This window comes from Lissotriton vulgaris, chromosome 5 (genome assembly GCF_964263255.1).
Source record: "Lissotriton vulgaris chromosome 5, aLisVul1.2, whole genome shotgun sequence".
NCBI lineage: Eukaryota > Metazoa > Chordata > Amphibia > Caudata > Salamandridae > Lissotriton > Lissotriton vulgaris.
The window spans coordinates 205,338,148-205,352,481 of record NC_141693.1 but is presented as its reverse complement, the minus strand read 5'-3'; the positions used below and the strand labels follow the sequence as shown (position 1 = coordinate 205,352,481).

Below are 14,334 nucleotides of genomic sequence, written 5' to 3'. Positions count from 1 at the left end.
AACCTAGTGTATACAAAGATCTGCATGGCGGAGGTTGCACCCCAAAGGGCCAGGTCTGCCAAGGCTACGAACTGACCCCCAGGGAAGATATCCGCCATGATGGAGAGACCCATCTCTGCAAGTGCCCTCAACGTACTCGCCTCCTGGGTGACCAAGATATCGGAATGGTGGAGCAGCGGCATGTTTAGAACATACAGCGGTAGTTTGTGCGCTCAGTGACCTAGCTCTCGCCAAGCATTAGATGTAGTTTGAATTGTATCGAACTCCCCTTTCTCGTGCACTGTGTGCGAGTTAACTATCATGGCCTTGAGGGGCATAGGATGCACAGCACCTGCCTCCACCGCCGCGTGTGGGATGTATGCTGGGTCATGCTGCCAGTAATAGGCCTACTGTTCTTGCGCACAGAGTTAGTAAAGGAGGAGGTCCGGTGCAGCAAACCTACCCTGCTCATACAGTAAGGTGAGTGTTTCCCACTTAAGCCGAGATTTCTTACCACCCCATGCCAGTGTGATCAGGAGTGAGCGAAGAGTGTCAAAAAAGTGCCTCGTAAGACGTACCGGGATATTTAAAAAGAGATATAAAAATCGTGGAAGTACTACCATTTTCATTAAGGCTATGCGGTCAGCAAAGGATAGGGGCAATTTAATCCAACGATCAACTTGCTTCTCCAATCATGTGACAGCTGTGCCAAAGTTAGCCTGTATGACTGTCTGCGGATCCCTATGTAGCCAGATACCTAGGTATTTGATAGCATCTGAACACCACGTTAATGGGTATTCCATGTCAAAGGGGCGTGCACTATCAGTGAGAGTCAGTATAGTGGACTTGGACCAGTTGATTCCTAGGCCTGAGAACCATTCAAACCGAATGTACTCCCGGATAAGTTGCGCCAGAAACTGCGCCGGCTCTCGAACATACAGCACCATACATGAAAACTGCAAGAGGACGCTGAACAAAACGCAAGGCCGATGCAGCATGCCACTGCCTCAGTATACAAGCTAATAGCTCCAAAACCAGCGCAAATAGCAGGGGCGATAAAGGGCAGCCCTGCCGAGTGCCACGGTGGATGGAAAACTTTTGTGAGAGCTGGCCGTTAAGTCTAACTCTAGCCTCTGGCCTAGTGTACAACAATCTAATCCAGTTTGTAAATACAAACGGAACGCCCATACGGTGGAGGACTGCAATCATATAGGAGCAAGAGATTGAGTCGAACGCTTTAGCAGCGTCGAGCAACAATGCTACCGCTGGGAGCGTGGGCTTCAAAACATGCATTACTGCAAAAATGGTGCGCAAGTTATGAGACGTGGAGCGAGTGGGAATAAATCCCGACTGATCCGGGAGTACCATAACCGGAAGGAGGAGCTGAATCCTTGTGGCCAAAGCTTTCGCCAGAATTTTAATGTCAGTATTTATGATAGAGAGTGGGCGATATGAGTCACATTTATCAGGCGGATTATCAGGTTTCAAAAGGGCGACCATTAGCGCCTCCCTCAGGGTCGGCGGCAGACATTGAGCATCATATGCCTTCTTATAGAGTTGAAGGAGATACGGCGCTAATTGTTCAACATGCTCTTTATAAAATTCGGCCAGCAGCCCATCAGTACCTGCAACTTTCCCATTAGGCAGAGCGGAAATAGCATCCCGCACCTCCCCCTGAGTGAGCCGGTGCATTAGAAATTCTTGTTGCCCCCGCGAGAGCCACACCAAGGAGATATCGTCAAGATATTGTTCCAAATCAGCAGTGCTGGCTGTGGGCCGGTGGGCGTACATCTTAGTGTAATAATCAGAGAATTCCTGTAGAATGTTATCAGTGTCGTAATATGTGTCATCATTAACCCTGATTGCCTAAACCACCTGCGCCCGAGGGTGTGGGTCTAGGATACGGGCAGCATGTGTCCTCCCCGGCCTGCCACCCTCCCCATAATATTGTGCCCTATTCCGTCGGGAGAGAAGCCCAACCTCATGCTCAGCTGTTTCATTATATGCTAGAATTTTTTCCTTTATGTGCGCCAGTATAGTTGGGTCAGACCGGACGCTATATTGGCGTTCAAGGTCGCCTAGCTCCTGCTCTAGCGTAGCCATGGTGCGCTCGAGAGATTTCAGGACCCCAGCGTGGAGGCCAAGACATTTCCCACGAATGGTCACCTTAAAGGCTTCCCACAGAGTTTCCATGGTTTGGACCGAACCTGTATTAAATGAGAAGTAATCTGTTATAGCCTCACGGATACCCTCAGTAAACACTGGGTCCTGTAGGGAAGAGGACTGTAAGTGCCATTGGAAAGGAGGTGGGATATGAGAGGGAAGAGTCCAGTCCAATCCTACTGGGAAGTGATCGGACATAGTCCTAGGTAGATGCCTGATCTGCGTAACCCCATTATAAACATTAAGCGTTCCCAGCCAATAATCAATGCATGACCAAGACTGCCTCGCATATGAATGACATGTGCCCTCCATGGTTTGTGGGTATTGCAGTCTCCAGATATCAGCGAGATCCAGCGATTTCCCTCAAGTACAGCACAGGTGGCCCTTTGGACGGGTAATCTACAGACCTTCTCCTGTCCATCATGGGATCGAGTACCACATTAAAATCACCACCACAAATAAGGGTATCGGGGGAGATATGATAGAGTTTACTCCACAAAGTATCAAAAAAGGCGGGATCGTCCGTGTTTGGACCATATACATTTATCATAGTCAAATGTGTATTACATAACTTAGTACTACCGGGGGAGGGTCAGGAGGTTAAGGAACTGAGTCAGAAGTCTGAAAGAACGCTTTCAAAGAGGGCTTTATTTTCAAATATGCTTTCTTTCTCCTGCTTGTGAGTCTTATCCGGGTGAACTCGTCGGGCTCCGTTCTGACGCCCTTGGGAAAAGCGGGGAGTTCCAGGGTGTTGCGGCGATGCAAGGGAGGTGTTGCAGCCAGAATGGTAACTTCAAAAACGACCTCCACACGATGTTCAGCGGGTACGCCGAGACCATAAAGGAAGGAAAAGAGAGAGAGCAATCACTGGGACGTTCGGAGCGTATTATACAAGGGCCGGGAGTGAGGGAAACCACGTGTGAAGTGTATTCACTCAAGATACTACAGTGCCGGTAATGCTCGTGAGGGAGGGAAAATGGTATTAGGAACTAGGTTTACACGGGTTGCTTACACAGTAGGCTGGCCACTCCAACCCGCCCTACCCGCAACCCTGCCCCGTACCTTTGCAAGCCACGCTCATCCCGTGGGAGCGTGGCGGGGGGCTTCGCAGGAACGTTGGCCTCCTGGCTTGCTGGTCTCAGCTGAGCTAGTCGAGGCGTCCTCTTCACCGTAGCTTCTTCTTTCCGCACTCCGTATCCAATCCACAACGCCTTCTTCCTCCGGGGAAACGCCATCCGATGTCTTCCGGGATCCTCCTCCTTTTGGCTCGGTGACGCTCTGGATGGGCGGAGTCTCTTCTTCACCAAAGGCAGGGTTAAAGGGGCAGCGTCCTTTTTCCTCCTCGTATCCCCAATGGTGCTCGGAGTCAGCGTTAGAGGGCGGCCACCCCTCCGGAGAAGGGGAAGTAGACTGCTGAATGGGAAGAGAAAGGGGCGACAAGCGAACAGCTGACCACCAGTCATGGGAAAATGTATGTTCCTCACAGTCTTCCTCACAGGGACGTCCCGCCCAGTCACACACCTCCCCCCCAGGAATCTCCCGCTCGGGGAGAGGAAAGACCCTAGAGAGATAGTCCGCATTGCCGTTTTCCGTGCCCTTTTTATGTTGCACGGAAAAGGAGTAGGGGTGGAGGGATAGGAACCATCTGAGTACCCTGGCATTCAATGTCCTGTTCTGGTACATCCACTTTAATGGAGTGTGATCAGTTTGTAAGATGAATGCCTTCCCTTCCAGATAGTATTGTAACTTTTCGATGGCCCATTTGATGGCCAGGCACTCACGTTCTACAGTGGAATACCTACACTCCCTGTGGAATAGTTTACGTCTGGTATACAGAATGGGATGTTCTACACCATCGTCGCCCACCTGTGACAGCACGGCCCCTAATCCTACGTCTGAAGCGTCAGTGGCAAGGATGAAGGTTTTATAAAAATTGGGAGACTCCAAGACTGGGGCGGTGATTATGATGTGTTTCAAACGTTCAAAGGCATCTTGGGCTTCCTGGGAAAGATGCTGTATTTCCTTAGGTCTGACGTCTTTACGTAGGAGGTCCGCGAGGGGTGTAGCGACTTCAGCAAATTTAGGGATGAACCGCCTATAATAGCCAACCAGTCCGAGGAAGGCTCTTAGTTCTCTTTTGTTGCTCGGAAAGCAGGTGTTCTGAATGGCTCTCACCTTCTCCGCTTGTGGTGCGATGGTACCCTCCCCCAGGACATATCCCAAGTAGTTGACCCTAGTGAAGGCTGCACAGGACTTTTTTGAGTTGACGTGTAATCCGGCTTGTTGTAGCGCTGAGAGAATGATACTTACGTGCCTCAAGTGCTCCTCCCACGTTTTGCTGTAAATCACGATGTCGTCCAAGTAGGCCGAACTAAACGATGAATAGGGTTTCAACACACAATTCATACGTCGCTGAAAAGTGGCAGGTGCACTGTGTAATCCAAAAGGAAGAACCGTGAACTCGTATAGTCCGTCGTCTGTGATGAAGGCGGTCTTCTTTCGGTCTTCTTCAAGGAGGGGCACCTGCCAATATCCTTTTGTGAGATCAAGGGTGGTGATGAAGACAGCGTCCCCTAGTTTTTCTACCAGCTCGTCGACACGAGGTATGGGGTATGCGTCAAACATAGAGATGGCATTTAGAGCTCTAAAATCCATACAAAATCTTTTGGACCCATCGGGTTTAGGAACCATCACAATCGGGGAGGCCCAACTGCTTTTCGACGGCCGGATCACACCTAGTTTCTGCATGTCCAGGACCTCCTTTCTCACGGCTTCTCGTCTGGACGCAGGGATCCTATACGGGCATTGTTTCACTATTTTTCCCGGGGTCGTCTCAATACAGTGCTCTACCAAAGTGGTCTTCCCTGGTAAGTCGGAAAAGATGTTGGACAAGGGTCGTAGGATGTCAAATAAGCTCTTCCTCATCCGGTCGGTTAGATCCGGGTTTATAACGAGGTGTTCTAGTGTAGAGGCTTTTTCTGACATCATAGGGAGCACCAGGTTATTGCCACGTGGAACTGGTCCTATCCACTTCTTTAATAAATTGATGTGGTAGCTTTGGGTTTTCGTTGGGGAGAGCCGGAGTCTATAGGTGGTATTCCCTATGGTCTCAACCACTTCATAGGGTCCCATCCATTCGTTTTTGTTGGAGAGAGACGGTAGGAGCACCAGCACCCATTCCCCAATGTTGAGCCTCCTCAGTCTGGTCCCTCGATCGTAATATTTTTTCTGCTTTTGTCTTTGTTGTTCCAGATTTGTGTCTGCAAGGTTTCTCAGTTTTCCCAGTTTAGCTCTTAACTGCGTCGTATATTCCAGGAGCGTCTTCTGTTCTTGCGCCTCTTGGGTTTCCCAAGTGTCTTTGGTCATTTTTAACAATGACCTTGGGAGACGTCCATATAGAAGTTCAAAAGCTGAACATCCAAGACTGCTCTGTTTTTGAGCTCTAAGCACATATAACGCTAGGGGAAGCAAGCGGTCCCATGCCGGCCCTTCTGTAGACAGCATCTTCTTCAAGGTGGATTTCAACGTCTGTTGTATCGTTCAACCAGACCATAGGTCTGTGGATGGTAGACCAATGTCTTCAGGTGTCGGATGTTCAGAGATTTGCACACCTCCCTCATTATGCGGGACGTAAAGGGAGTCCCTTGGTCTGTAAGGACCTCTTTAGGGAATCCTACACGGGCGAACAGCTCTACAAACTTTTCTGCCACGTTTGCGGTGGTAGGAGCCCGTAATGGAAATGCCTCTATGAACCTTGTTGCGTAGTCCACAATGACAAGAGCGTATTGATGACCCCTAGATGACTTCGGGAGGGGCCCGATTAAGTCCATCCCTACCCGCTCAAAGGGTACACCAATAATGGGCATGGGATGTAAAGGTGCAGCCGGGGGTCTGTGTGTGTTCTTCCTCTGGCAGATTTCGCATTTCTTGCAGTACTCCTGCACATCCTTGTAGATACCTGGCCAATAAAAATGCTGCACAATGCTCTCAGTGGTTTTTTCCCTGCCTGCGTGTCCGGCTGTCAGATGAGCGTGAGCAAAAAATAGGACTTGCTCCCGGAAGGAGGAGGGGACCAGGAGTTGAAGATTACTTCCCATTTCCGCCTCCCTATATAGGAGATCATTTCGTATAACAAACCTGGGAAACGATGCGTTTGGTGTGTCTTGTGTAGCATGAGCAGCTTCCCATGCATTGTATAGTGTTCTGTCCTCTGCTTGGGCAAATTTGAAGCTACGATCCATTATCCAAGGGTCAGGGGTTATAAGTGCAGACTGGGGACCCTCAATCATCGGGGAACGTTCCAAGAGAGTCTTCTGGAACAAGGCGAGGAATTTGGGATTGTCTACCCCTAATATCATGTCCTCTGGAAGAGAGTCCACTACTCCTACTCTCACTATACAAGCTGGTTTGTCTTTTGGACGTATGGTAACATGCGCTAAAGCATAGGGCTTGACGTCTCCATGGACGCATCGAATATGAACCAGGGTATCAGGAACGTACTGGTTGGTGTGGACAAGGCGTTCTTGGACCACGGACTGTCTACACCCTGAGTCTAATAGGGTTTTCACTACATGGTCATTTATCATCATACTCACATAGAACGAGGTTCCCATCTCTGCGGAGTATAGAACTGTTTTGGGTAGATAACCCACTTACATTGGTTCCTCTGTCGGATGTTTTCTAGGACACAAGCGGGCGATGTGGACCCATTCGCCACACTCGAAACACTGGGGCCCACGTGACATAGGGGATTCCATCCTCAGAGGTCTTATTCTTATCTGTTCCGTTATCATTTTTGTTTTCTTCTCGGGTTTGGCTGGTATCATGTTTTTGGAATGTCTCTCTTGTTCCCACCCTGACCCACGAGGTTGAGCCCGGGCATAATTGGCGGCCATTTCTATGGCCTGCTCCACCATGAGACCTGAATGCTGTCTCAGCCATCTCTGAGACCCATATGGAAGAGCCTCCATCAATTGCTCCAGGTAAATTTTAGCCAGGACATCTTCTTTGGTACTGGTCTCGGGCTTCAGCCACTTGTCAGCCATCATTTTGAGTCTAAAAAATAGGGTCTTAGGATTCTCGCCAGGTGAACCCTTTTTCCTTTCGGAACCGGACTCGGTATGCTTCGGGGTCTAACCCCAAGTGGTCCAGTATCACATTCTTAATCAGGTGGTAGGGAGCATTACCTACAGGATTAGCCACCTGGTACGCCAACTGTGCCTCTCCGGTTAACAATGGAGCCAGAAAAAAGGGCCACTTCTCTTCGGGCCAACCCAGTGCTCTCGCCGCTTGCTCAAAATTCATAAGGAAGGCATCAGGGTCTTCACCATGTACGTATTTTTGCTGGGCGATCCCTGAGGGGTTGGGCACATGTATTCTACTCTCTACAGGAGCTAGGCCAGTTGGAGGCGGTACGTTTTTCTGCATGCATTCCTGTTGGGCAGTGATGGTATTTTTAAATAAGTCCCGATCTGCCTGAGCCGCTGACAATTGTCTTTCTACTGCCCACTCCAGTTTTTCCTGCCCCTTAATAAGATGCTGAATTAGGGCGTCCATCTCGGGATCACAGATGGACTGAGATGGACATCCCACTTCTGACACCACTTGTACCAGGGTAGGGTCAGGAGGGGAAGGAACTGAGTCAGAAGTCTGAAAGAACGCTTTCAAAGAGGGCTTTATTTTCAAATATGCTTTCTTTCTCCTGCTTGTGAGTCTTATCCGGGCGAACTCGCTGGGCTCTGTTCTGACGCCCTTGGGAAAAGCAGGGAGTTCCAGGGTGTTGCGGCGATGAAAGGGAGGAGTTGCAGCTAGAATAGTAACTTCAAAAACGACTTCCACATAATGTTCAGCGGGTACGCCGAGACCATAAAGGAAGGAAAAGAGAGAGAGCAATCACTGGGACGTTCCGAGCGTATTATGCAAGGGCCGGGAGTGAGGGAAACCATGTGTGAAGTGTATTCACTCTAGATACTACAGTGCCGGTAATGCTCGTGAGAGAGGGAAAATGGTATTGGGAACTAGGTTTACACGGGTTGCTTACACAGTAGGCTGGCCACTCCAATCCGCCCAACCCGCAACCCTGCCCCGTACCTTTGTAAGCCATGCTCCTCCCGCGGGAGCGTGGTGGGGCGCTTTGCAGGAACGTTGGCCTCCTGGCTTGCTGGTCTCAGCTGGGCTAGTCGAGGCGTCCTCTTCACCGTAGCTTCTTCTTTCCGCACTCCGTCTCCAATCCACAACGCCTTCTTCCTCCGGGGAAACGCCGTCGATGTCTTCCGGGATCCTCCTCCTTTTGGCTCGGTGACGCTCTGGATGGGCGGAGTCTCGTCTTCACCAAAGGCAGGGTTAAAGGGGCAGCGTCCTTTTTCCTCCTCGTATCCCCAATGGTGCTCGGAGTCAGCGTTAGCGGGCGGCCACTCCTCCGGAGAAGGGGAAGTAGGCTGCTGAATGGGAAGAGAAAGGGGCGACAAGGGAACAGCTGACCACCAGTCACAGGAAAATGTATGTTCCTCACAGTCTTCCTCACAGGGACGTCCCACCCCGTCACACATTACCCTGGACTATTATGTACCTACCCTCAGTGTCTGCATCAACATGAAAGGGAGCAAAAGGAACATTTGTTTTCACCAAAATCATAACCCCCCGAGCGTACGACGAGTAAGATGCAGCTAGCTTCACCCCACCCATCTTGTGGCAACACAGAAGACTGACTGCTGTGTGAGATGTGTCTCCTGCAGCAGGGCAACCTGCACAAGATGCCTGTCCAGATAGGCCAGCACCTGCCGCACCTTCTTGGTGTTATTAAGAACCCTGACATTCCAACTCACCCAAGTGAGAGTAGATCGGTTTATATCCACCATGCCCAGAAAATCTGTGACTTAAAAAGTGCAACACAATTGAGTCTACAGGTAAGAGACATCTCAGTACTCACAAATGGATCCTGCACAGTGCCAATAGACTGAACCAGGGTTCCTCAACCACCCCACCCTCCCACAGTGGCCATTGAACCATGCCGCAAACAGGTCCCTGTATACACAAAACAGAAACAGAACAGTTGAATCATATCAATGCATAGCACAATAGGATCGAAGAAATACAGTACATCAATAAGGGCGCCTTTGTGGCACCAACATAGAACTGAAACTGTGCGGGGAATTCCCATGTCGTGGGTCTCTAGGAGTCCTTGGCCTCCCGCGCATGCGGGATGGGTTGAGCTAGGAGGAAATTGGCTAACCAACTCATGGCCATACAACAAGTATGAAGTATTACCATTAACTACCTTACGTGAATAATGGGTATGAAGTACAATTCTGAACAGGTGGCTGTGCCAACATACTTTAACTGCACCCACATAGCATGGCACCTACAGTGCTGATTTGTCAGATGGTACAGTTCTAACATTAATCCTATATCAACCAGCTAGCGAGCCAACTACAACTAAAATGCAATATAACGTTTACAATTAAAGATATGCTAGTCTCACGTGCTCATCCCTCTGAGTCAGAATGTCCACTCTTGTTGCGTAGCGTCTCCTGCCACTCCAGCCGTTGAGTGTATTGCAGCGCCTCCTTCGGCGTCGTGAAGATACGTGCCTGCCCATCATGTTGTATGCGCAGACGGGCCGAATAGAGCATAGCATAGGGGATTTGAAGAGACTGTAGTTTCTTCTTCACAGAGTAAAACTCTTGACGAGCCTGCTGGACGGCAACGGTGAAATCAGGGAACAATTCTATTTTCATCCCTTGATAGTCGAGCCTTCCCTCCTCCCTAGCCAGACAGAGGGCCACATCCCTGTCCCTATAATTGAGGAGTCTGGCAATTATTGGGCGCGGCGGGGCTCCTGGAACGGGCTTTGGAGCCAGGGATCGATGAGCCCGTTCGACGATAAACACTTTGGGAAAGTGTTCAGCTCCCAGCAATGTTGTGAGCAGCCTTTCAATATACGCCTCCATGGGCCCAGAATTGGTAGTTTCGGTGATCCCAGTAATATGGAGGTTATTTCTGCGGGAACGAGCTTCTATGTCCTCATTCTTGGCCTTGATGACATCCAAAATTTTCTCCATGGTGGCACACGCAGTCCCCACCACCTCCATCCGATCCTCCGTGGCTGAAATGCGTGCCTCCGCCTCTGCAATTTGTGTGCCATGCTTCTCCAGTTTCGATGCCATGGTGTCCATGCTGAGGTTGAGACCATCAATCTTGGCATCAATAGTTTGTAGACTTTGCTGTACACTGAGCAACATGCGCTCCAGCTTGGCGGTTGGAGCATGCTCCAAGTCCTGTTCAGAGTCAGAGGCTGCAGGAGTGGGGCCTTAGTATGCTTTTTAGCCTCAAACTGAAGCTTACTCTGCTGCTTGTCTGTGCGCCCCATAGCAATACTGGGACTGTGGCAGTGGGGGCTCGTGAAACTGCAGTAAACCAGCAGTCAGCGTCCAAGACTAGACTGCGTATGTAATAGGATGCCCAGCAGAGTTCTTGCACCCGAATGAACAGTTCTCCCCAAGGAGTTAGTAAATAGGGGATTTACAGACAGTGAATCGTAAATCGGGGATTCACAGTGTTGTACACGCTGCAATGAAAATCACAAGAGGGAAATGGCGGCGCTATCTGGTGTATCATAGGGAATACCTGCCAGAGTCTGGAGCACAGAGAAAGTGAAAATGGCGCCCAGTCAGAGTTATCAGGGGGGGAGGGGCAATGCTACCTGCCAAAGCCCAATACAAAATGTGCTCGACTCCGTCTTCTTGCAAGGATCGTCAGGTCCAGGAGCTTGTCAGATTCCGCTCCAGCGCTCCGCAGCTCACATGCGCTACGGGGATCTCAACAGCCGCAGAACACCAGAGGGCAGCAGCGGGGGTAGGCCCTGGGCTCAGCCGCGTCCGAGTGCTCCAATCCCAGGAAGCACCATGGCCTGTCCCGGCCGATCAAGGCCCGTCTCCAAATCTCCAAGGGTCCCCGCGGCGAGACCCAACCACGGGCCCCAGCGCAGCACGCCCACACACACGTTGTCGAGAAGGGGAGAGAACCGCAACAGGAGCCCGCCCCGCCGCAGCCCCAACGAGAAATACACAGGCCCGCAGGACTCCGCCGCAGCCGCAGCACTGAGGACAGCCGGCGGGCACCTCCCCACAGAGGCCGGACCTCAACAGCGGTTACTCGTACCTCGTTGCCACACTGGAAAGCTGCCCAGCAAGATCTCCAGCCGCGTATCAGCAGAGACCAGTATCCGCCTTCCGCACTCAGAGAAGGTAGGTCACAGCTCCGAAAGGCAGTAGTAATAGGCCGCGACCGCCATATTACCGACAGTGCAGTGAGGTAGTTCAGTCCTAGCGAAAGGGGTAGCAGCAGCAGCCTTCAGCAAACAATCAGCAGCAAATAACAGTCGGGAGGATGACCAGTAGAATACAGCACACAATCATTAAACAAGAGGAAGGGCAGCCCATAATAAAGAGAATCAGCAGATTGCTGACCCAGAAACCGCTATTTTACATGGAGCGCGGCTCTGCAGCTCAAAGGTGGGTTTCATGTGCGAGAGGCAGCCAATGAAGAAGTGCTGCAGCATAGCACTCTTTAAGAACTCAGAAGCAGGCAGTTGACGTTTTGAGCCATGGATGGCGTCGTAATTAGCGGATTTTTGACGGATTAGTAGCTCGAGCAGCAGAGCTACACTAAGGCGCAGCCATCTTGCTCCGGGCTCTCTAGCGCCCCTAATTTTCAAATTAATTCTTTAATTAATCAAAATATACTATTTTAAAATTACATTTATTTTGCTGAAGTTTAAATTGAAAAATAGATTCCCAAATAAATGTAGTATTTTTTCATTTCAGTATATAACCTTTTATTTAAATGTAGCTTTGCTTATGAATGTCCTATGCTTGCCACCTGCTTACAATAGCATCACATGAAAAGTGGCAAGAACTCTTTTCCTTGTCCCTGTCCTTGTGCTGTACCTCTTCTGTGTGTTAAATAAACAAATCATACTCCTGTTAATGTTTTTGCTTGTTCTTCGTGAGGAAAAAGGTCCCCGCAGCGACCACTTCTATTCCCTTTTCTTTGGCTTTCACAACTATTGCCTGTGGTATATTAGGTGTGTGTACACTAGTAAGGAAATATGGTGCTACGCAGTGTGTATAAATTATACTGCAACTTTGCTGTGCCACTCCTGAGTGTAATAGTCAAGTTATTGCCTTCACTGTATCGGATATGAATATGTGTGAGAAAAACACAGGCTACTTGTGGTCATTGTGTCTGTGTATGACATTAAAACGCATGCTAATACATCGCATGCCATTACATCGCGGTTTTTACAACGCCAATCGTTACAACGACTTGCGTTTGAGGGCGCTGGACTTAGGAGTAGTATAATTTACTATTCCAACTCCAGTCTACATACAGTAGGGAAGGTGTTGGATAGTAAATTATATTATTCCTTGAACTAGAGCGCCATCCAGCGCAAGTCGTTGTAACGACTTGCGTTCTAAAAACCGCAATGTAACGACCGTGTTGTAAACGACGTTTCCCGTCTGTGTGTGTGCGCGCGAATATGTGTGATCTGTGTGAGGGAAGCCTCATCTTATGCTTGATGCTCTGAATTTGGCCTTCGCACAATGTGTGAGGGAGGGTTTCTCTGCTGTGGGCATTCTGTACTGGTATTTGCATAATGCTTTTTAGCACTTCTGTTGTCTTGCCTACACCAAATTTATGTCTAGGGGAAGCATTTGTGAGAAAACCTTACACCTTACACTGTTGTTGCTTTTTGCTGCTTGAGGGCGCCTTTCACTGCAGATGCTTAGGTCTTTGCTACTGTTATCATCAGAGGCACTTGATGGCCTTAGTAGTAGACTGTTGAATCACTGAAATATTCTTATCCTATTTTTTATATCCTCTTGCTCAAAGGATTCAGAAATCCTTGAAGGACGAGTGAAGACCCCGAAGGAGTCCTACAAGAAGCTTGATATCTGCCAAGCGAAGTTGCTGTATCTACTGGAAACAGAATCTGTCTTTCTGCAGGATGGGTGGCTGAAAGATGAACGAGCTGAGGTAGGAAGATGTCTGTTATAGTCCCCAAGTATCCTCAGATAAGATCAGGGCTTATATTCACCAATAAGGGGGACTCATTAGAAGGTGCATGAAGCGTTACAGACCAAATTAAACCTCATTATAATACAATAAGTTTAACTCTTTGAAGAAAAGCAGATCAGGGTCTGAGTGATTAATGCACTGGCCTTACGCAGTACCTCTAATCTGCTGTCTTTTAGGAAAGGCTTAAAAACTTGGCTTTTTACCCTCTAGTTATGTTAGCTTGCTCTTTTGAATGTCTTCATCTGCTATGTTTTCTTTTTTGAGCTGCCAATATAAAGCGCCGGAACACTCCGTTGGAGTAGCCGTGCGCTATAGAAATTAAACATAACATAACATAACCTGCAGCCAAATTGAAGTTGCAGTTCCAAGCTAAAATTCAACAAATCACCTCCTTTTTCAATGTCTTTGTTACTCAGCATCAGCTTCAAAAAAAAGTTTTTCTCACAATGTAGGCCCACCTCCTTCACAAAACACCATCATAAAGTGCAAAACGGTACCCTCAAAAGAAGCCCCTGTACAATATGTTGGCAGTATCTCTTCATCAACATCCTCCTTAGCACAATCAAACGCTATTCAGCATCCAGAGACACCAGGATTGAGCCCTCCTCTCCTTTGCTTAGTGGTTCAATTGGATCTACCACCCTGCAAACACTGTCACTTGTCAGCACTCCCAGTGCACCCCCTGATCTTTCCAGTACAAAGGCTAACTGATCCAAATGATGTGGTGATGGCAGCATACAACGTTTGTGAATTAATAGTCTGGAACACAATGTCTCTGGGTCAGAGAGGAGTGCAGCCTACCGAAACCCTTTCCGCTTGAATGTGAGATCCAGAAACTTGTACAGACATCTTCTGTGTGTCACATGTTCACATGTTCACTGTGCAAGGTAAGTATGTGTGCTGGGACCAATGCGATCCATTTTGGCCAGGCCTTGGCTTCGCATGATACAAGATGAAGGGTGGATACAGCTACCCCAGACAGTGGAAGGGTATTTCCATGTTGCTCTGTCTTACTTTGTATCCTCTACACTGGTGCAGCACCGCCAGCTAGCCACAGGTTATAATGTCGCCTATAACTTGATTCCAAAATACATTCATAGCTTTTACTTTATT

The 14,334-nt window shown here is 49.0% G+C and overlaps 1 protein-coding gene across 1 annotated transcript in view; it reads left to right on the top strand.

Annotated features, from left to right (window-relative positions):
• CCDC183 (coiled-coil domain containing 183) overlaps window positions 1-14,334 on the top strand; it is a 319,356-nt gene that overhangs the window by 220,377 nt on the left and 84,645 nt on the right. The window contains exon 12 of the mRNA XM_086919361.1: window positions 13,036-13,179. Coding sequence (XP_086775487.1) covers window positions 13,036-13,179 — 144 coding nt within the window. The remainder of the gene's footprint in view (window positions 1-13,035; window positions 13,180-14,334) is intronic.